This window comes from Phocoena sinus, chromosome 18 (genome assembly GCF_008692025.1).
Source record: "Phocoena sinus isolate mPhoSin1 chromosome 18, mPhoSin1.pri, whole genome shotgun sequence".
In the NCBI taxonomy this organism is placed as follows: Eukaryota; Metazoa; Chordata; class Mammalia; order Artiodactyla; family Phocoenidae; genus Phocoena; species Phocoena sinus.
The window spans coordinates 997,288-1,019,547 of NC_045780.1; the positions used below are offsets into that span (position 1 = coordinate 997,288).

The window sequence follows — 22,260 nt, forward strand, 5'->3', positions numbered from 1 at the left end:
ATACTTTTTAAGTCCCATGTTTTCTTAGAAGAACAGAACTCCAGTTTTATAATGTCGCTCTTGTTTTCTAGCCATGTTTCCAGGAATTCATCTGTCTTAAGTTCCAATTCCTTGCAGAAGTTCAGTGTGCACATACATGAAAATAGTATAACTGTTTTAAAGTGAGAATTTTAGTTAATGTCTGAAGCTTCATAAGTTGAGAAGACCTTCAAAAAATATAAAGTAAGGTTATCTAAAATATCATAGAAAAAGTGAACAAAGTAGGATATTATATATTCATTAAATTTTTTTCAATTAGGACGGTTGAAAGTGAATATGGGAAACATTTATTTAAAGCAAAGAAATTATTCCAAAGCCATTAAATTCTACCGAATGGCCTTAGATCAAATTCCAAGTGTCCATAAAGAAATGAGGTAAGTGTGTAAAATTTAAGTGTCGTTCTTCAGAAACAAGGTCACTCTTGACGCGTTGCCAGTGGGCTGAGTGCTTTGTGGTATCTGTACATGAGAGGTGTTAGATTCTTGTTGTAGCTGTAGTACTTTGGTCTGTCCCCTTGTGACTACTTGCATGCGTTTGTGTGATGGAAGTTAAAGGTTGAAGGCATAATATGTGATCAGTTGGAATAAAACTAAGCTAATGGGCCTATATAGGGAATAATGCGGGCAATTAGCGCCATAATACAGCTTACTGCCAACACCAAATCAAACAGCGGTTCTTTAGAACATACCAGACTCCAGAATGCAAGACTGGAAACCAAGACCTCCTCACATTCTTACTACAGCTTGAGAAGGGAGGAGTGAGAGGAAGGGTTACTGTTGAATCTTAGAAGACGGGGGAAGAGGGGGATACTGGGATGTTTCCTGTTCTTACAGTATTTCAGGAGCAGAAACAGTAGACTACCTTATGGTCTGGTTATAACTATGGGAACATAGGAAGGTACCAGGATACTTACTGGTCATAATTTCTCCTAGGCACAGTACAAAGCCTCTGTGAAAGTTAATTTCTTTGTAAATGCCACTTTTCACAATAATTTGTTTTCAAATTATGCATGATATCTCATTATCATCAGCAAATATCTAACTTACAGAACACAATGCCCTTGAGGTACTTTTAACCCAGGTGAGGCCAAGAATTTGAGCATTTTAGAAAAAGATAATAATATTATATAGTATATGTTAAGTGCTTAACAGTCTGTAATCAAGAGGTAGTATAGTAATTAAGTTGAAGGAATAATTATTGAGAACAAGAAAGGTCAAGAAAGGCTTAACGAAAGGAGGTATACTTGGATTGGTTACTAAAGTGAAGACAAGCGAAGGGGTAACATTCCCGACAAAGGGAGTACTGTGAGAAAAGTCCGGGAAATACTGTGATCTGATCAGAGAATTAGGAGTAAAAGGATTCAGTTCAAATGGGGTTATATTGAGGAGTGGTTAGAAATAAGGTGGGATCACATTCATTAGAATGGCTATAATCAAATATAGACAATAATTAGTGTTGAGGAAGATGTAGAGAAATTGGAATCCTCATACGCTGGGGATATAAAATGGCCCAGACACTTTGGAAAATAATTAGATTGCTTTTTTTAAAAGTTAAACACAAATTTACCATATGACCAATTCCATTCCTAGATATATACCCAAGAGAAATGAAAACATGTGTTATCACAAAGTATTGTACATGAATGTTTATAGCAGTATTATTCATAATAGCCAAAAAGTAGAAGCCATCCAAATGTCCATCAAGTAGTCAATGGATAAATAAAATGTGGTATAGCCATACAATAGAATACTATTCGGCAATAAAAAAGGAATGACGTACTCTTACATGCTGTAATATGGAGGAACCTCAAAAAGGTTACGCTAATTGAGTGAAGCCAGACACAAAATATCACATGTTGTAACTCCATTTATGTACAATGTCTAGAAAGGCAAATCCAGAGAGCCAGAATGTAAATTAGTGTTTGCCTGGGGCTAGAGGTGGGATCGAGGAATGACTGCAGGTGGGCACAGGTTCTCTTTTTGGGGTGATGGAAATGACAAAGTAGGAATGTGGTTTTGGTTCCACAACTGTGTTAATATAGCAATACTTATTGAATCATACACTTAAAATAAGTGAATTTTACGATGTGTAAAGTAAACCTCAATATAGCTTTAACAAAACAAAACAAAAAAGAAGTAAAGTGGGAAAGAAAAGAAGGAGATTATTTGTGGAATGTCTTGATTGCCATACTAGGGAGTTCAGACCTTTAAAGCGAATCCATGTTTATTTTTCTCTAGGATTAAAATTATGCAGAACATTGGAGTTACATTTATTAAAACTGGGCAGTATTCAGATGCCATTAATTCATTTGAGCACATAATGAGGATGGCACCAAGCCTGAAGGCAGGCTTCAACCTAATTCTTAGTTACTTTGCTGTTGGAGATCGAGAAAAAATGAAGAAGGCATTCCAAAAGCTGATTGCTGTCCCATTAGAAACTGATGAAGATGGTAAATACATTTCACCAAATGTGAGTATGAGGAAGACTGTTATGTAGCCAGCTCCTAATTACCTGTGCTTCTCTGTCTCCAGAAATGAGAAAGTTGGAGTGGATGACATTTCAGGTTTCTCCCAGCCCTGTATTAATGTGTTTTATCATTTTCATTTGTTACTTAAATTAGGTCGACACCAGGGCTACTGAAATAGGGCTAGAGATTATGGTTAAAACAGACCGCACAATTTTAGTCAAAAAAACAAAAAGGAGAATCTTAGGAAAAATTGTCCTTCTTTAATGTTATTTTATATGGAGTCGTACCCTGTGCACTTGCCTGTGTTGATACATCACAATGTATAGTAATGTCAGTTTCATAAGTGGAACCTAATAGGTCTTCCTGATAGGGTGTAAGGGTGTCGCAGCATAGTGGCTGGCCCCACTACTCAGTACTTAACTCTCCTTGTTCCTCTGTATTTAAAATAGCACTAATTATAACAACCTACCGTGTAGGGTTGTAAGGATTAAATGAGGTAATGCATGTGAAATACTTAAAATAGTACCTGGAACATAGTAAGTGCTGGGTAGATGTTAACTATTATATATAACTTTCATATTGAGAAAAAGTCATATATGTTGTGAAAGAAATCATCTATGTTTTCAATAGGAAGTAGCAATATGGATCATACTAAGTAATTGATGATCATTAGAGCATTTATGTTTGAGTTAAGAATTTATAATATCACACATTTGTACTAACAACCACAGCTTCTGTGTACTTGGCCCTATTCTTTCCAGCCTGACCTTGTATCAGCTGCTAGAGTCTATGTTAGTTTGGTGGAGAATGTGATAGGTAATCAGAAGTAAGAAGAAAAAGTTTACTTTACATAAGGGAAAATAGTTTAGAAAGATTACTATATTCTCCATTTTATACAGCTAGCCTAGTGGTGAGGTTGATTAGAAATCTAGTTCTTGATTCTTACTTCTGAATCACTCATTTTTTTCCCCCAGGATGACCCACATACTAATTTAGTGATTGAAGCTATAAAAAATGATCATCTAAGGCAAATGGAACGTGAAAGGTAATATTTTGGGCACTTCATGATTAAAACTTAATAATGTAGTCTTAACTTCTGTAAGAGTTGAATATGCATTCTGATTATTTCTTTCAAAACTTGTTGTATTCAGTATATTTCTTGAATAGTGCTGTCGTTTCACCATTTCTGTACTCTACCAGATTCTTTTTTCTCCTTCAATATAATCTCAGTCCTCATGCTAATCCCAATTATTATTACTCAGGTACTCCTACTATTTCTCTGTAATTTGCTTTCCCTCTGCCTCTGTTGCAATATTAGAACTTTGTTCATATCACCTTTGTTCAAAAATTTATATCTCTCTGTATTTTTATCATGCCCCCCAATTAAATTTCAACTCCCAAAGACAAAATTATTTATTTCATTTCTTCCTTTCTCCGATATGGTACCTAGTCTCTGTCAAGTATGGCTTGCACCTTCTAATATTTATTGAATATGCAACAGGTATCTTAGAAGTTATATCACATCACAGAGGGCTCTTAGTTTGTTTTTTTTTTTAATTGTGATAAAATACACATAACATAAAATTTATCTTAACCAAGATATGTAATTCTTCATTTCAAAGGTAGTGGTAGGTGCATTCACATTGATTCGTAGCCAGTCTCCAGAACTCTTTTTATCTTCCAAACTGCAGCTCTGTACCCACTAAACAATTCCCATCCCCCTCCCCCAGCCCCTGGCAGCCACCACTCTGCTTTCTGTCTATGAATGTGACCTGCTCTAGGGACCTCATGGAAGTGGAATCACGGTACTGTCTGTCTGTGACTCACTTTTCATCCACGGTGTAGCCGGTGACAGGATTTCCTTCCTTTTTAAGGCTGAACAATATTCAGCCTGGGCTACGGCAGTGAAAGCCTGGAATCCTAACCACTGGACCACCAGGGAATGTCCAAGTTTTGATCAAAAATCACTTGTCATACCAAGAACCAGGAATATCTCAAACAGTGAAAAAAGATAGTCCATAGATGCCAACACTGAGATGACAGAGATGTTCGAATTATCTGACAAATTTTAAAGCAATCATGATAAAAATGCTTCAACAAGCAATTATGAACACACTTAAAACAAATGACAGAATAGCCTCAGAAAAGAAATAGAGTCTCAGCAAAGAAACGATATAAAGAAAAGCCAAATGGAAATTTTAGAACTGAAGAATGTAACAGCTGAAATGAAAAGCTCAGTGGAGGGACTCAACAGGAGAATGAAGGGGAGCCAGGAGAGATTTGGTGACTGGAAGAGAAAATGGAAATTATCCAATCTGAACAAATAGAGAAAATAGACCCAAAACCAAAACAACCAGAGCCTCAGGGATCTCTGGGACTATTACAGAAGAACCAACATTTGTGTCATCAAATCTGGGAAGGAGAGATGAAGGGGATTAGGCTAAAGAAGTAATAGCTGTTAACTCCCTAAATTTGGCAAGGAAAATAAACTACAGTACAAGGAGCTGAAGAAATCCCAAGGAGGGTAAACCCAAGAAAATCCATGTCATGATATATCATGATTAAACTTCTGAAAATTAAAAACACAAAGTCTTTTTTTCTTAAAATATTTATTTTATTTATTTGGCTGTGCCAGGACTTAGTTGTGGCATGCAGAATCTTCTATCTTCTTTGAGGCTCGCCAGCTCCTTAGTTGTGGCATGCAAACTCTCAGTTGCGGCATGTGGGATCTAGTTCCCTGACCAGGGATTGAACCCAGGCCCCCTGCCTTGGGAGTGTGGAGTCTAAAACCCTGGGCCAAAAGAGAAGTCCCTAAAATCATAAAGTCTTGTAAGGAGGCAGAGAAAACAACCCATAAGGGAAAAGCAATTAGAATGACATTGGGAAAGTCTTAAATCAATAACCTAAGCTCCCAGCTTAAGAACCTAGAAAAAGTATAAAATAATTAAGCTGTAAGGATGTATTGTACAGCACAGGGAATATAGCCAATATTTTGTAAGTATAAATGGAATATAACCTTTAAAAATTGTGAATCACTATGTTGTACACCTGAAACTTATATATATAAGTTACAGGGATTTTATATATATATATTAATATTTTTCAGGTATTACATGTATTATATATATATAATGTACATCAACTATACCTCAATTAAAAAATAAAGAACCTAGAAAAAGAAGAGCAAAATCAACCCAAAAGAAGCAGAAGGAAAGAAATAATAAAAGAACAGAAATCATTGGCACTGGAGAAACAATACAGAACATCAGTGAAACAGCTGATTCTTTGAATAGATCAGTAAAGTTAACAAACTTCTAATAAGACTGATGAAGGTAAAAGAGAGGAGACCCAAAATACTAGTATTAGGAACAAAATAGTAGCTATCACTACAGACATCAGAAAGATATTAAGGAAATACTACAGACAACCCTGTACACATAAATTTGAAACTTAGACAAAATGGACCACTTTCTTAAAAAACACAAACTACCACAACTCAGTTAATATGAAATAGATCGTTTGAATAGCCCTTTAATGTTAAGGAAATTGAATTTATAAGGCAAATCTCCAGGCCTATATGGTTTTAGTAGAGAATTCTAGAAAATGTTTAAAGAAGAATAAACATCATTTCTATACAGTCTCTTCCAGAAAATAGTTCATTTTATGAACTAGTATTACTCTGATACCAAAATAAAACAGAAGAGACAGAAAACTACAGAAAAATATCTTATGACTATAGATTAAAAGTTCTCAAGAAAATATTAGCAAACCAACAATACTAACACAATAGGAAAAGAATTATGTACCATGACTAATTTGGATTTATCCCAAGGCTACAAGAATGGTTTACCATCTAAAATTCAATTAATATGATACAGGATATCAGTAGAACAAAGGACAAAAGCCACGTGATCATCTCAGTAAACCAAAAAAAAAAAAAAAAGGGAAAACGGGGGGGGGGAACAAAATCCAAAATCCATATTGGGTTTTGTTTAACAAACAAACAAAAAAAAACTTCAACAAAAGCTAGGAGTAGAAAGGAGATTGCTCCATCTGATAAAGGACATCTATGAAAAACCTGCAGTTTCACATTATAATACTTAATGGTGAAAGACAGAAAGAAAAGTAAAAGACTGACTTATCCAGATTGGAGAGAAGTAAAACTTATCTCTGTTTGAAGATCACATGATCTTGTATATAGAAGATCCTAAGGAATGCACTAAAAAAATTTACCACTGATAAACGAGTTCAGCAAGTTTCCAGAGTAAAAGATAAACATGCAAGAATCAACAGAATACTATAGAAGTGTGGTACACAGTGCTAGTGAGCTATCTGAAAATGAAATCAACAATTACATTTAACAGCATAAAAAATAATTTATTAGGAATAAATTTAACAAATGAAATGCAAAACTTGTACTCTGAGAACTGAAAAACATCATTGGAAGAAATGCTAAATAAGTGGAAAGAGATCACATGTTTATGGATAGGCACTTAGTATTGCTAAGATGGCCGTGCCCCCCAGATTACAGATTCAGTGTAATCCCTATCAGAATCCCAGTAGTGTTTTTGCAGAAAGTGACAAGGTGATCCTAAACTTCATATGGAAATGTAAGGAGTCCAGAACAGCCAAAAAAGTGTTGAAAAAGAATAGAAGAGTTCGAGGACTCAAGCTACAAGGTGACACTAATTAAGACAGTGTGATAATACTTTATGTTAGAAGCATAAAGACATACATAAAAGGCAATGGGATGGAATTGAGAGTCCAGAAATAAACTCTTCCGTTTATAGTCAATAAAACTGTCAGGACAATTCCATGGGGAAAGGATAGTCTTTTCAGCAAATGGTGCTAGAACAATTGAATATGCTTATGCAAAAGAATGAAGTTGGACTTCTCTCTCACACCATACAGAAAAATTACTTCAAAATGGATCATAGACCTAGAAGTAAGAACTAGAATTACAAAATTCTTAGGAAAAAAACATAGAAGTAAATATTATTGACCTGTGTTAGGCAGTGGTTTCTTAGGTATGAAAAAAATAGGTAAATTGGACTTCATCCGAATTAAAGACTTTCATTCTTCAAAGTACACCATCAAGAATGTGAAAACAGGGCTTCCCTGGTGGCGCAGTGGTTGGGAGTCCACCTGCCGATGCAGGGGAGACAGGTTCGTGCCCCGGTCTGGGAGGATCCCACACGCCGCGGAGCGGCTGGGTCCGTGAGCCATGGCCGCTGAGCCTGCGTGTCCAGAGCCTGTGCTCCGCGGCAGGAGAGGCCACAGCAGTGAGAGGCCCGTGTACCACAAAAAAAAAAAAAAAAAAAAAAGAATGTGGAAACAACCTAATGAATAGGAGAAAATATTTGCAAGCCATGTATCCAAGAAGGGACCTACTTCTACAGTAGGTAGAAGAACTCTTCCAACTCAATAATAAAAACGCCAAAACCTAATTAAAAATATACAAAGGATATGAATAGACATTTTTTCAAAACATATTCAAATGGCAATAAGCACATGAAAAGATGCTTAACTTCAGTATTCACTAGGGACATGCAACTCAAAACCGCAGTGAGGTAGCACTTCATACCCACTAGTGTGACTGAATCAAAAAGACAGATAATAACAAGTGTTGATGCAGATGTGGAGAAGTTGAAACCTTGTATGCTGATGGTGGGAATGTAAACTGGTACAGCCACTCCAGGAAAGTCTGGAAGTTCTTCATAGACAACGTATGACTCAGCAGTTTGTCTCCTAGATACATACCCAAAAGAAATTAGAGCATACATCCACATAATAGCATAATAAGTTACACAGGAATATTCATAGCAGCATTATTCGTATCCAGAAAGTGGAAACAACCCACATGTCCACAACTGATGAATGGGTAAAAAATACATGATCCATCCATGCAATGGAATATTATTTAGCCCTAAAATGAATGAAATATTGACATATGCTACAGTACACATGAACCTTGAGGACATTATGATAAAGTGAAAGAAGGCAGTCACAAAAGACCACATATTCTATGATTCCATTTATAAAATGAAGGGTGAAGATCAGGCAAATCTACAGAGACGTGTAGTAGTTCAGTTTTAGTATTTACCACTGTAGTGGCGGTTCTCACCCTTTCATTTCCACAGACAGTGCCGGTTATGCAGCTTCAGCTGCGGAGTCCTGTGTATCTCTCTCTCCTTCCTTCTTTCTCCCTCCCTTCCCCCACTTTCTTTCTTTCCTTCTTTCCTCAGAATGGATCACGGACCAAGAACTGCTGACCCCAAGGGCAGTCATGGCTTGCTGATCGCATTTCCCAGTCGTGGTTTTCAACCTGATTTGTAAACAGATTGCTAGCATAGCTGCCCAGACAATGTTTACACTTACATTTTAAGAAATAAATCGAAACTCTTTTTATACCATATTTCTAAATATTTTTTGTTTGTTTGATATAGGAAAGCCATGGCAGAAAAATACATCATGACGGCTGCAAAACTCATTGCTCCTGTAATTGAAACATCTTTTGCTGTAGGTTATGATTGGTAAGAGAGAAATTCAGTATAACTGGATGGACATGATGTTTTCTAGTTTATACTTTTATTGATTTAAAATTTTGTTATTAGAAAAGTAAATAATTGCAAATATTGATTTCTACTTATCAAGCAAATACTATTATATGGTAAGATTAGTATAGGCCACTCAAAAAGTTCTAACATTTTTCTTATTGTTCATGTCATTTTGTAAATTAAGTACTAAGGCAAGTGTGCTGCATCTGATATGTGGGTACATAATTGCTTTCATTGTATAAATTCCAGCCTGTGCCCTCTTCCTTTTTACTTTATCTTTTCTCATTATGTCCTTTTTCTACCTTAAATTTGTCAGTACTACTAAACTTTTTATCCTGAGCAATACCTCTCATACCTAAAAAGGCTATTGTCTGTGGATATATTTCCCAGATAGGAGTGAAGGGTTTTTAGAGCTGGAAAAGTCTTAGGTCATTTTTTGGATGAGTAGTTGAATTTGTTTCTTCCACCCAGTACGAGAATCCTCTTTATAGCATCCCATGTAGGTGCCATTTATCCTCTGCTTGGATTCTTATGGTGTTCAAATCATTTGCTTTATTTCTGAACATCTCTAAGGGTTAGAAAATTCTTCATTGTATTGAATCCAACGTTGCCCTTCATGAAACTCTTGTATGATTTTTCGAACCAGTATAGAGTGAGTCTGTGACCTCTTCTGTATGGTACCCTACCAGGATTTTAAAATCCAAGATACATGTACATGGTTAGAAAACCAAGTAAGTACAGAAGAGTTACAGCTCCCGTTTTCTAATTACTTTTCATGTTTCTTCTTGGTGGAAGTAACGTATGCCTTCTTTACCATATCCTCATTACGATTCAGATTCTCGCCATGGAATCCATTGTCTCCCTGGTTTAGTTTGTTCTGGAGGCTTCATATTTGGCCCATGACGTTTGTTTTTCTGGTGTCTCCAGTTACCTCTCTGTCTTCTCTTGCACTCTTTGCTTCTCTTAGGTTATTTGGAGTCCTCCCTCTCGGAACTCTCCCTGCCCCAGTCTCTGTAAGCCGTTGGTTCCCTTAGGCTGGCGTTGAATGTCATCTTGGGGTTTACCTTCATTTTTTTCCCATGTTCGATCCTCTTTCTTTTTGAACATCATCTTTATTTTTTCCTTGATTTCTTCCTGAATTAACCCCCTAAGATCTGTCTGTGCATGTCTGTAAGTGTCTAATTCTGTCCTCATTCTTGATTGATCATTTATTTGATCAGGTATCATAATACCCTAAGTTGTAACTTGTTTTCTCTTAGAACTCAAAAAGCATTTCTTCACTGTTAACTAGCACTGTTGCTGATTAGAATTCTGATGCTAGTCTCATCCTTGCTATTTGTAGGTGACCTGCAGTTTCTTTCTGGTAATTTTTATAATTTTCTCTGTAGCTTTGTTCTGAAATTTCATAATGTGTTTAAATTTGTCTTTTTTTCTATTTTCCTCTTAAGCACTCAATAGACCCCTCAATTTGCAGTCTGTTTTCTTTAATTTGAGAAAATGTTATACTATTTCTCTGCTAATTTACTTCCTTTTCCAGTTATAAATTTCTATCAATTGGATTTGGACTTCCTTGTCACTTATCTTTCTTATATTTTCCAACTCTGGTTCTGCTTTGCTTTCTGGGAGACTTCTTTGAATTTCTCATTCAACTATTCCATTTAATTGTTTTATTTTACATTTCCAAGAGCACGTTCTTTTTCTCTGGCTGCTCTTTGTCATTGTTGAGTATGAGGGGAGGTCTGCAGGTGGAGATGGCGGTCAGTGGTTCCCGCTGCCCAGCTCAGTGCTTCACTCCCCATCCCTGGATCCCCAGCCTCACCTGGAGCAGGAAGCACCCTCCTCCATGGCACTTTCTTACTGTAGCCTCCTTTTCCCTGCTTCATAAGCCAGCACGCTTTTCATGCTTCCAGAGGTGGTATTCCTCACGGGGCGGCAGTGGGAAATAGCGCGTGCCTGCGACTGTTCTGAATCAGCGGTTCTGCCAGTTGCTGATAGTGAGGTTAGGGCTTTCTTCAAAGTTTTCTCTCTTTTCAGATAAACAGTTCCAGTTTTTTCATCCATTTCAGATACAGTGTGTTTTTGTAAAACGGCTGGTTTTCTACCTGACTGGCTGCTCGCCTAGTTTATAAACAAGTTCCTTAAAATGTCCCTGTATCTGTACATGTACTCCACATATGTTTTGATCAATGTATAGTACAAGTCACTCTGTCCCTTTCTGTGAACACCAAATGTTGGTTGTAACCTAAGATCTCCTTGATTTGGGAGACAAGCATCTCACAGTAAATGAACTCTGTTCATCTTTAATTATACTGAATAGTAAATGTTGTTTTACTGTTACTAAATCTAACTTGGATTCTCTTAATGTTTACTAAGTCATATACATTTAATTTCCTAATGTTTTTAGATTTTTAAGAAGATGATTATAGTTGTGTCTTTGCAATCTAGTAGCTGGTATGTAAGTGAAATTTTAAGTATTTATAAAATGCCAACCAGTCTGAGTGAAATTTTCCACTAATTTAACATTTTAGCTTATCAAAACGAATTACGTTTGTCATATTAGACTTTTTAAAATTTTATTTATTTCATTTTTAGCTGCGTTGGGTCTTTGTTGCTGCGCGCGGGCTTTCTCTAGTTGTGGCAAGCGGGGGCTACTCTTCATTATGATGCACAGGCTTCTCGTTGCGGTGGCTTCTCTTTGTTGTGGAGCACAGGCTCTAGGCTCACAGGCTTCAGTAGTTGTGGCTCGCAGGCTCTAGAGCACAGACTCAGCAGTTGTGGCTCATGGGCTTAGTTGTTCCACAGCGTGTGGCATCTTCCAGGACCAGGGCCTGCATTGTCAGGCAGATTCTTTGGCTGATTTAAAAATTCTCTCTTTGTCTTTGATTTTAGATAGTTTTATTACAATGTATCATAGAGAAAATTGTTTTGAGTTGAACTTTTGGGGTTGTCTCTTAGTTTCATGAACTTGGATGTCCACATCTCTCCCCAGATTTGGGAAGTTCTCAGCCATTATTTCTTTTTTTAAAAATTTTATTGAATTATAGTTGATTTACAGTGTTGTATATAACAAGAAAAAAACATTATTGTTTATTGCAAGCCAGTTGGAAGTTCAGGATAAAAAGTATCTGCCTTCGAGAAATTTACAGTTTAGCTAATGTTGGTTGTCACCTAAGATCTCCTTGATTAGCTAAGTAGACAGATACTTATATTAGCAATCACAAAGCATTGTAACTGCTATGTTGTACTAATGTAACAAGTTATGTTTTATTGTGTGCTGTGTGATTTCCTCGTCCCAATTGCTAATGCTAATGTAGTTTTTTGTCATGGTGCCATGGAAGGCTCCCCAGATTAAGTGACACTTGGGCTGAGGCTTGAAGGATTAGTAGGAATAAAAGTTGGGGAAGGGAGGGAGGATGTTGTAAGTAGAGAGAAGAGTGTCTCGAGGGCCGAGATGTTGGCAGCCCTTCTTGTATAGATTCTTCTGGATAATTAGCCCAAAGGTTCTAAGGCATCCTGTCTGTCTAGCATGGTGGGAGCTTTGTTCCATCCTTAGAAAATTGAGGAAAAAAAGTGACTCCAGTAATTTTCTGTGGGGCTCAATCCCTTTGCAGAATCCTGTTTGGGAACAGGAGGGGAAGAGATCATGCTTTTGTCTTTGAGCCACTTGGTTTGTTGACGGCAGCTCAGGGAATGAGTCAGCGTCTTAAATATTTCCCACTTTTCTGATCTTCCACATCTTTGGGTTTGTGAGCCCCTCTTCCTGGAACACGCTTCCCCTTTTGTCAAACTGATTCATCCTTTTCCCTTAAACCGAGCTCAGACACGTCTGGAATACCTTTCCTAGTGTCTCCACCCCTCCATTCCTGTATTTCTTCACTGTGGTTCTTACACCTAACTCAGTTTACAGGTCTGCTTCCCCTCGAGGGCAAGAACTGTATTTTGTGTGTCCTGGTAGCCCTGTACCAGACGTAATGTCTCACACATTGTAGACGTTCGGTGACTGTTTGCTGTGTGCGTTGTGGAATAGAGGGTTTCCCCCTTATTTTGGGGAGCCCTTCACACTGCCTTGCTGAGAGGGTCCTCCAGGGGGGCCTGACAGGCTGGGTTTCACATCCTCTCTCACCACTCCAAGCAGAAGGGCTGTTTTATAAATCAGGGTTTAAAAAATGTTCTGCTTGAAGAAAGGGATCTTCTGCTTTAATAATTTTATTTTTTAATTTTATTTTTTAAAATTATATATTTATTTATTTGGCTGCGCCGGGTGTTAGTTGCAGCATGTGGGATTTAGTTCCCTGATCAAGGATTGAACTCCGGCCCCCTGAATTGGGAGCGTGGAGTCTTAACCACTGGTCTGCCAGGGAAGTCCCAGTATTTTTAAATTATTGGTCTAAGCCAGTGGCTTTGAAACCTCTTTGAACCAGACCCTCAGTGAGAAAACGACGCAGCACCGCCTTGCCCTTGTTACGCCCAACCCTTTGATACCTTTTCTCTTCTGTTATTTGAAAGGTCATGACCCTCAATTTGAAAAGAGTTAGTCTTGGTGCAGCGGGCTTTGGTAGCAATAGAAATTGGGCTCAAGCTCTTACTTGGCAGTTTTCTACTTGTGCGATTTATTTTTGTATCTATGACATGAGATAATGCCAGTCTTTCAGGGCTGTGGTGAGGACTAAATGTGTTCATGCTTACAGGAGTTGGCACATTGCCTGATGTTTAGTTAACAGTAGATGTTCTGTGTGCCCCGAGCAACGGATCCATGAAAGTCTGTTCAAGTTTGTACACAAAAAATTAAATATATTCTCAAGTTCTGTAGAATTTTTCTCACCATCAGAGCATTTAAGATGAAAAAATACATAGAAACAGTTTTGCCTGTTACAAACTGAAGTTGTTTTATTAATTTTAAAGTAAGAATTTTATTTAAAATACCATAAATAATTAGACGCGGCAAGAGGCTAATGAAAACTTGGCTGATAAAACGGGTTTGGAACTGAAGAGCTCTGTAACTTAATGCCTGTGTTGGAAGGAGTCAGGTGCTCAGTCCTACAGAACACTAGGGGCACTTTTAAACACTTTTGAAAAGTCACAGTTAAGAAAACGTAGATATATTAAAACAAAATAAAATAACCGTTTTTACGCTTTACTTTATAGGTGTGTTGAAGTTGTGAAAGCTTCTCAGTACGTAGAGCTGGCAAATGATCTGGAAATAAACAAAGCAATTATGTACCTGAGACAAAAGGACTTTAATCAAGTAAGTTTAAAAAAAATGTTTAGATGGAAGTTAATGTTAACTGGTCAAAGCGATAATACTGTGAAACTCCTTTCTAGATTACTGTTACCTGTGATTATTCTGAAGTTGAATAATATTTTTATTTCTACCTTAACATAATTTCCTCTAATATAGCATGGTTTTAATTTTGACCTGTTTGTCCGGTTTCATTTTTTTTGGCCGCACGGCATGTGGGATTTTAGTTCCCTGACCAGGGATTGAAACCATGTCACCTGCAGTGGAAGCGTGGAGTCCTAACCACTGGACCACCAGGGAATTCCCCTGTCCTGTTTCTTAAAATATAAACGCTTGCCATGTAAAACATGGCTGCTAAATGACTAAACCGTATTCTAGTCCAGAGGACAGCTTTCCCCAGAGGTTTTCAAAGTGTTCCCTGAAGCTCAGAGGCTGTTCAGAGTCAGGGTTCGTACACGGGCAGTGGGGGAGGCCAGGAGCCGGAGCAGCAGGCTGGTGCCTGAGCAGCTCTCCTGGCATCTGTTTTACGTGTTTGGTTTACTCATTGACGTTGGGTTGGGCACGAAAGGAATCTGTCACTGGTCCCACCACTGTCCTGCCGCCTGGGGTTGGGTGGAACGGTGCTCCCCTTCCACAGTCTGCCTCACAGGAGGACAGAACAGCTTTTTAAAAGGGGGCGGGGATCACAAAGGAGAATAGAGAATGAAACTTGATACCCTAGTTTATAAAACCGGTGGTTAGTAGCATATATGCCTGCAATGTAGAAAACTCAGCTCTTCCGCGTTTAGACCCAGAGAGTGAGGGCTAGAGGGAGCCCCAGTGTCTTTCCTCCATGCTCTCCTGAGCCAGTTTTCAGGCTTTCTTCCTATTTAAGACCTTCTGTTTTCCTGGAGACAGTAGAAGTAACTGACCCCTTTGTCGGGGAGGAGGGAGAAGGGCATCTGCCCCGAGGACGTGAGTGAAGGGGAAGCAGCCCGGTGCCCATGGCGTTGTTGTGTGATGAAGGCTAGGGCAGCACACCGGCTGGCCCACGGTGTGTATGGCTTCAGCGTGCTTAATGATTGTTTGTAAAGCATAAAAAGACTTTCTAGGTAAAGCGTTTGTAAAGCATAAAAAGACTTTCTAGGTATCTTTGTGTCTGTTCTGCCATTTGAGCATCACACCCTTCGGCATTAAAAATGCCACAGATGAAACTCTGATCCTGTTGGGATGCTGAAAAGTAGAAGTGAAGTGAGACAGATTGTTCTTTGCTATCTTGCTGGAGTCATCTGTGGACCAAAAAAAATAAGTTCGTGTCTGTGTGAGAAGTACTGTTACAGATGACCAAATAGAGAAAGCCGTTTTCCGAGTTTTCTGTTGATACTTTTAAATGGTCTTTTTAGAAAGGTTTAACACTGTATTATCGTCCATGATTTAAAGGTGTGTTCACTACGGAATAAACCCGCTAATTTTTTCATATTTAAATTCATTTAACCCAAATCATATTGTTTGCTGCTTTCCTAGCTGTTCTCATTCAAAATATTTTTTGTTCTGTTTGCCTATATACAATTTTAATATCAGTTATTTTACTGATGTTTTAAAAATGTAACTTCTGCTTTCTTTTACATCGCTGCTTTTACTTTGTGTTTCTTTTGTTGTGTATTGTAAGTATGACGAGGTAGGTATAACACAGTCTCAGTTTGGAAGGAACACTTTTAGGTTAAAAAGGATTGGATTGACGTAACTCATAAGGATCATTGATTAAGATGCTTTATTTATTTATTTATTTTTGGCTGCATTGGGTCTTCATTGCTGCACGCGGGCTTTCTCTAGTTGCGGCGAGTGGGGGCTACTCTTCCTTGCGGTGCACGGGCTTCTTATTGCGGTGGCTTCTCTTGTTGCAGAGCACGGGCTCTAGGCGTGCGGGCTTCAGTAGTTGTGGCGCGCAAGCTCTAGAGCGCAGGCTCAGTAGTTGCGGTACACGAGCTTAGTTGCTCCGCGGCACGTGGGATCTTCCCGGACCGGGGCTCGAACCCATGTACCCTGAGTTGGCAGGCGGATTCTTAACCACTGTGCCACCAGGGAAGCCCGAAGATGCTTCACTTACAACTTGGTGTAATGTTGTAAATGTTTTTCAAAAAAAAAAAATGCTGAAATTGGAATCTCAGAGTATGGTTTTTTGTGGTGATAGTGTTGTTTTGTAGCAGAGAAAGAACTCCACTAAAGCCGCAGGTGGATGGGGTGAAGGCCAGTGGTGGTGGACAGACATACCCAGAGGAAAGCTGAAGCCCGTAGCGGACGGCATCAGCCAGGAAAAAAAACACAAACGGAGATTTGTCTATTTTCCTAATTCTTCTTGGGGAAAAAACCCCAAACTAACAGTGTTTATTTTCATTATTTGTTTTGCCATTTACAACTAAATTTTATTGTGAACTTTTATCTGTTTTCTTTATAAATTGATTTACATTATTTTACTTTTAAAAACAGAAATATTAGAGATGCATTCATTGAATGTGTAAAGAACAGTATGAAAACAGCCTATTTCAAAGCCAAAAATACCTGAGAATGTTCCTTTTATTAGAATATTTAGCCTTTTCAGGATAGTTGTAGTTTAGAAGCTTAAAATTTGAAATATGTTTTTACTCTCTCCATGTTTTTAAATGAATGTTTTAAGTTCTAAATATTTTTGTTAATTCTTCTGAGTAATAGCTTTGGGTTGCATTGTTCTTTATGTATTGTTTGGATTCGTAGCAGTCTTTTTTTTTTTTTTTTACACAACCTTATTCTTTTTTTTTTTTTAGTTAATTAATTAATTTACTTTTGTCTGTGTTGGGTCCTCATTGCTGTGTGTGGTCTTTCTTTAGTTGCGATGAGCGGGGGCTACTCTTTGTTGCAGTGTGCGGGCTTCTCATTAGGATGGCTTCTCTTGTTGTGGGGCACGGGCTCTAGACACGTGGGCTTCAGTAGTTGGAGCACGCGGGCTCTAGAGCACAGGCTCAGATGTGGCTTACGGGCTTAGTTGCTCCGCGGCATGTGGGACCTTCCTAGACCAGGGCTTGAACCCGTGTCCCCTGCATTGGCAGGCAGATTCTTAACCACTGCGCCACCAGGGAAGCCCCCAGGGATTCGTAGCAATCTTGTGGGGAGAATAGATTTGGTGTTAAACGTAGTCTTAAAGTATTGTTACCGATGAGCCACAGATTAACAAATATCAGAATTTTAAGATCCAGCCAGCACATTTCCTTGACTATAATATGAATAGCTGCTTTGAAAGCAACGATATAAACTGATAGCGTTCTGTTTTTTAAAAATTACCATTGTCGTTAGTTTGCTTTCGGTTCTGCTTTATGGATGTCAGAAGTATCAGAGAGCAGCCTTCTTCCCCTCTGCAGTCTACTTGAGTCAGAGGATTCAGTGGATATGTGAGTTATGCCTATTCACGTGCCTTATATTTAATTAATTAATTAATTATTTTTGGCCGTGCCACATGGCTTGTGGCATCTTAGTTCCCTGACCAGGGGTTGAGCCCACGCCCTCAGCAGCAACAGCGTGGAGTCCTCACCACTGGACCGCCAGGGAAGTCCCCACTTGCCTTATATTTTAAATTAGCACATACATTTATAGTGACACAATCTGAAAGTAAAGATAAAAACATCTCAATTCTTATTCAATGTGAAATGCAGCTTGTAAAGCTTAGAGGCTCCGAAGAGGAGCTGGGGGTTGGGTAGGGTTGGTGAGGTAGCTTCTGCAGGGAATCACTTCCAGGTAAGTTTTAGGAGCTTCTTGTTATGGAAGAGCCTTCCAAGAAAGAAAGTGAGAAAGGGGCTCTCAAGATGGACGGTGTGGCGTTCAGGTTTTTCTCTTCCAGAATTTACTTTGTGGGGTTATAAACTAATGGTCTAGAAACTTCCAACAGTTTTCTCTCAAGTAATCAAGACCCTTTAAGAGAGCAGTTCTTTACTGCGCTATGACCGCGTGTGCAGGTCTCCTGCCCTTGGCCGCAGGGGAGTCAAGTGCTCGGTGGCCCGGCTCAGGGCTCGGACCGCACTGCGTCCACCAGCTCAGGGTTCGGACCGCACGGCGTCCACCAACCCAGGGTTTGGACCGCACGGCATCCACCGGCACAGGGCTCGGACCGCATGGCGTCCACTGGCGCAGGGCTTGGACCGCACGGGCGTCCAGCAGCAGCAGCTGCAGCCCCTGCAGAAGCTGAGCAGGGCTTTGCTTGGACACAGCTGCTCCCCAGGAGCCAGCGGCCAAGCATTTTCTTTTCAGTAAATGTATTGTAAAGGAAGGAAGGAAAAACCATGTATTTTTCCTGTTTTTGGTACCTCTCAGTAACTTCTAGGTGGAGAACTCATCCACCTCTCGTGCAAGGAGCCTGGCATCCCAAGTGTCCTGCCAGGTCGGGGCATCTCAGACTTGCCAGGGGGTAAAAACGTGTTTTAAATTCCTCATGGCTTCAGAGTGTAGTTACATTTGGATCTGTATCAGGTTACTTTGTGACGCTCCCAGAATTGCTTTCTATCCCAGTTTTGAGAATTCTTTTTCACAAGTACTGATAATCAAGTGAAATTCTCATCTGTCATCTGTTTTCCTGAACACACTAATCACCCCTCTGCATCCCCTGGTCTTGTCCCCAAACTGAAGCCTAAATGCTATCATATTACAGAGGTGATAACTGGCAGACATTTCATTTTTAGGCTGTAGAGACCTTAAAAATGTTTGAAAAAAAGGACAGTAGTGTGAAGAGTGCGGCTGCAACCAACCTCTCATTCCTGTATTATTTGGTGAGTTCTGCTTTTCATAACCTCGTTGGTACTGTGGTATTTTTAGGTTGCTGCCCAAGGAGGGGCTCTGGAGAAGTGGGGTGGAGAAGGACAGCACGGCTGGGTTGGTCTGGGGGCCGCTTGGGTGGTGCATGTGAGTGCGAGGCCATCTCAGAAGGAGGACAGAGGGAGGACCTGTGGAGCTGATCTCAGATGGGAAATCAGGGTTAGAGATAAAATGCGTGGTTGTCTCTGTAGAGGTTTAAGCTTTGATGATAGATGCCATGGACGGAATGATTGTCTCCCCAAAATTCATCTTTGAAGCCCTAACACCCAACGTGACTGTATTTGGAGGTGGGGACTTAGGGTTAGCTGAGGTCATGAGGGGAGCCCCCATGATGGGATTAGTGCCTTTATTAGAGGAGAAGGGGACCAGAGCCCTGTGCCCTGTGAGGACACAGCAAGGAGGCCATCTGCAGATGTGGACGTGGGCCCTCACCAGATACCAGGCCTGCTGACCCCCTGGTCTTCGACCTCCAGCCTCCGGAACTGTGAGAAGTAGCTGTGAATTGTTGAAGCCCCGTCTCTGGTACGCAGACAGCAGGTGGTGTCTCCAGGGTGTGAGCAGGGCACGGGGCTGGGGGCTGAGGAGGCCAGAGTGCAGATCCGTGGAGGAGACAGGAAAGGAACTAGCAAAGCATGACGGCTTTCGGGGGGCAGGCATCGTGAGAGCAGAGAGGAGGCACAAGAGAATGAAGGCCCCCAGGGTGGGGGGCGGGGGAAGGCTCAGCCAATGCAGCCGAGCGAGGCTCAGCCCACCCTGCAGGATGGTCCGCTGGAGCAGGACTGGGCCTTTGCACCTGCAGCCGCCTGTGTTCGCCCCCCCTCCCCCTCCCTTCCCCCCTCCCCTCCCCTCCCTTCCCCCTTCCCCTCCCCTCCCCTCCCTGTGCCGCTGCTCTGCCCTCCCGGGACCCTGAGGTCATCCCCTCACAGCTCTCCAGTCCTGTCAGCAACCCGGCACTGCTCTTCTAAGTTGTGCCTGAAGCTTAATCTAAAAGTCAGTGTTACACGGTTTAGTGTTTATGACACCAGCACCCCGCTCTTAGGGAGTTCACACAGATACTTGTATGTGAATGTTCAGAGCAGCGTTATTCGTGATAACCAGGAGTGGGTGGAAACAACCCAGGTGCCGTGAACTTGGTGGAAAGGTCTGTGGGACTCGGATGTCCTCTGTGGTCCACAGCCCAGCCCGGCGCGGATCTGGGTCCTCTGCAGGAGGAAGAGCTGGACATGGGTGGGGAGTGAGGGCGAGCTGGGCGAGGGGGCGAGACTGGGAAGGGCCTTCAGAGGGTAAGGTGCCGCCACACGTTCACATCCACGGCCACTGGACAAGGACCATGGGGGATGGGAGGTGGGAAGCAGTGCCCCTCCCTCAGCCACGCCCACGAGGCACCAGCAGCTACGTTGTGAGAGGTGCGAGGCCCTCGCGGCACAGGTGACTGCCAGCCCAGCCGCGTCCTAATTAGGCACTGGCGGTGGGGACGCAGCGGAGGCGTGGCCTGTGGCGATGCGGTACCCACCGGCCATGCAGCCAGGGTGACGGGGCAGGAGGGCAGTGGGGCCTCTAGCTGGGTGGGTGCCATAGGTGTGGAGAGCTCCCACCTGCAGTCAGTGATGACAGGAAAGTGGGTGCTGGTGATGGAACCGCTGATGTGGAAGTGGTGGTGGTGTCCAGACCACGACCGTGGAGCAGTTGGTTGTAAGAAACTTCTTGACAAGTAAAACCTTTTGTGGAGTGAGTCCAGCGAGACCAAGATATGTAAACTATGTGCTTGTTTATCCTGTCTGTAATCTCGGAAAGTCCCTTTATCATGTCTGTAATCTCAGAAGAGGCAGAAGGGGTACAATGAACTTCAAATAATTTGTATATTTTTGTACTTTAGGAGAATGAATTCTCACAAGCCAGTAGCTATGCAGATTTAGCTGTGAACTCTGACAGATATAACCCGTCAGCTCTTACTAATAAAGGGAATACAGTTTTTGCAAATGGTGACTATGAGAAGGCAGCTGAATTCTATAAAGAGGCTCTAAGAAATGATTCTTCTTGTACTGAAGCACTTTATAACATTGGTAAGTGAAACAGGCAAAATTGCCTTTTTTTTTGCTTATAAAGCTCCAATTCATTAAGAGGAAGAGTTCTTTGCAACAAAAAGTTGAAAAGAAGACTCTTGCATTATAGACTATTTTTAATGGAATTAATGACTCAGAATCTGGACGCTTGTGAGATTTGGGTAGATGTAGCCGAAATTCCCTCTAAAAAGACTTCCAGGTTCCTCCCACCGTGGTATGAGAATGTTTCCCGAATTCCTGCTAATACTGGATATTATAATTCAACTTTTGCCAAATTGATAGGTGGGGGAAAAAATCTCATTTTCTTCCTTTTTTTCTTTTATAAATTTATTTATGTTTGGCTGCGTGGGGTCTTTGTTGCTGCGCACGGGCTTTCTGTAGTTGCGGTGAGCGGGGGCTACTCTTCTTTGCGGTGCGTGGGCTCTAGGTGCATGGACTTCAGTAGTTGTGGCACACGGGCTCAGTAGTTGTGGCATGTGGGCTCAGTAGTTGTGGCATGCAGGCTCAGTAGTGTGGCACATAGGCTCCGTGACATGTGGGATCTTCCTGGACCAGGGCTTGAACCTGTGTCCCCTGCATTGGCAGGTGGGCTCTTAACCACTGCACCACCAGGGAAGTCCCTTCCTTTTTAATTACAAACAATTTCAAACATTAAAAAAAAGAGAGAAAAAGCATACCTCTGTACCTACCACCTATATTTAACACATTTTTACATTTTGTTATTTTTACTTCAGATTTTGTCTTTAATAAACTGTTAAAGACCTGAAGACTCACACCACCCCATCCCTCGCCTGCCTGTCAGAGGTCACCTGACCCCCATCGTGTCTCCCCATCGTGCACCCCCCGGTTGTGCCCCCCCCGGTCGTGCCCCCCCGTCATATCCCCCAGTCATGACCCCCATCGTGTGCCCCCGTCGTGGCATCCCCCCCGTTGTGTCCCCCTCATCTCCCCCACCCCCACCCCATCGTGAGCTCGTGCTGTTGCAGACACATGTTGATGCAGTGCAGGCTCATGTCTTGGCTTCAGTGAAGTTTCCTCTGAAGGCTTCTTCTCCTGCTTCTTTGGTTGGCTTGTTCATGT

General features: G+C 41.0%; 1 protein-coding gene across 4 annotated transcripts in view; it reads left to right on the forward strand.

Annotated features, from left to right (window-relative positions):
• The window catches only part of IFT88 (intraflagellar transport 88), a 71,795-nt gene that overhangs the window by 25,614 nt on the left and 23,921 nt on the right, over positions 1–22,260 (forward strand). For all 4 annotated transcript variants that reach the window (XM_032610788.1, XM_032610789.1, XM_032610791.1 and 1 more), the window contains 7 exons: positions 299–413; positions 2,277–2,508; positions 3,481–3,551; positions 8,953–9,039; positions 14,209–14,308; positions 18,985–19,071; positions 20,994–21,180. In XM_032610788.1, the coding sequence (XP_032466679.1) occupies positions 299–413; positions 2,277–2,508; positions 3,481–3,551; positions 8,953–9,039; positions 14,209–14,308; positions 18,985–19,071; positions 20,994–21,180 (879 nt within the window). The remainder of the gene's footprint in view (positions 1–298; positions 414–2,276; positions 2,509–3,480; positions 3,552–8,952; positions 9,040–14,208; positions 14,309–18,984; positions 19,072–20,993; positions 21,181–22,260) is intronic.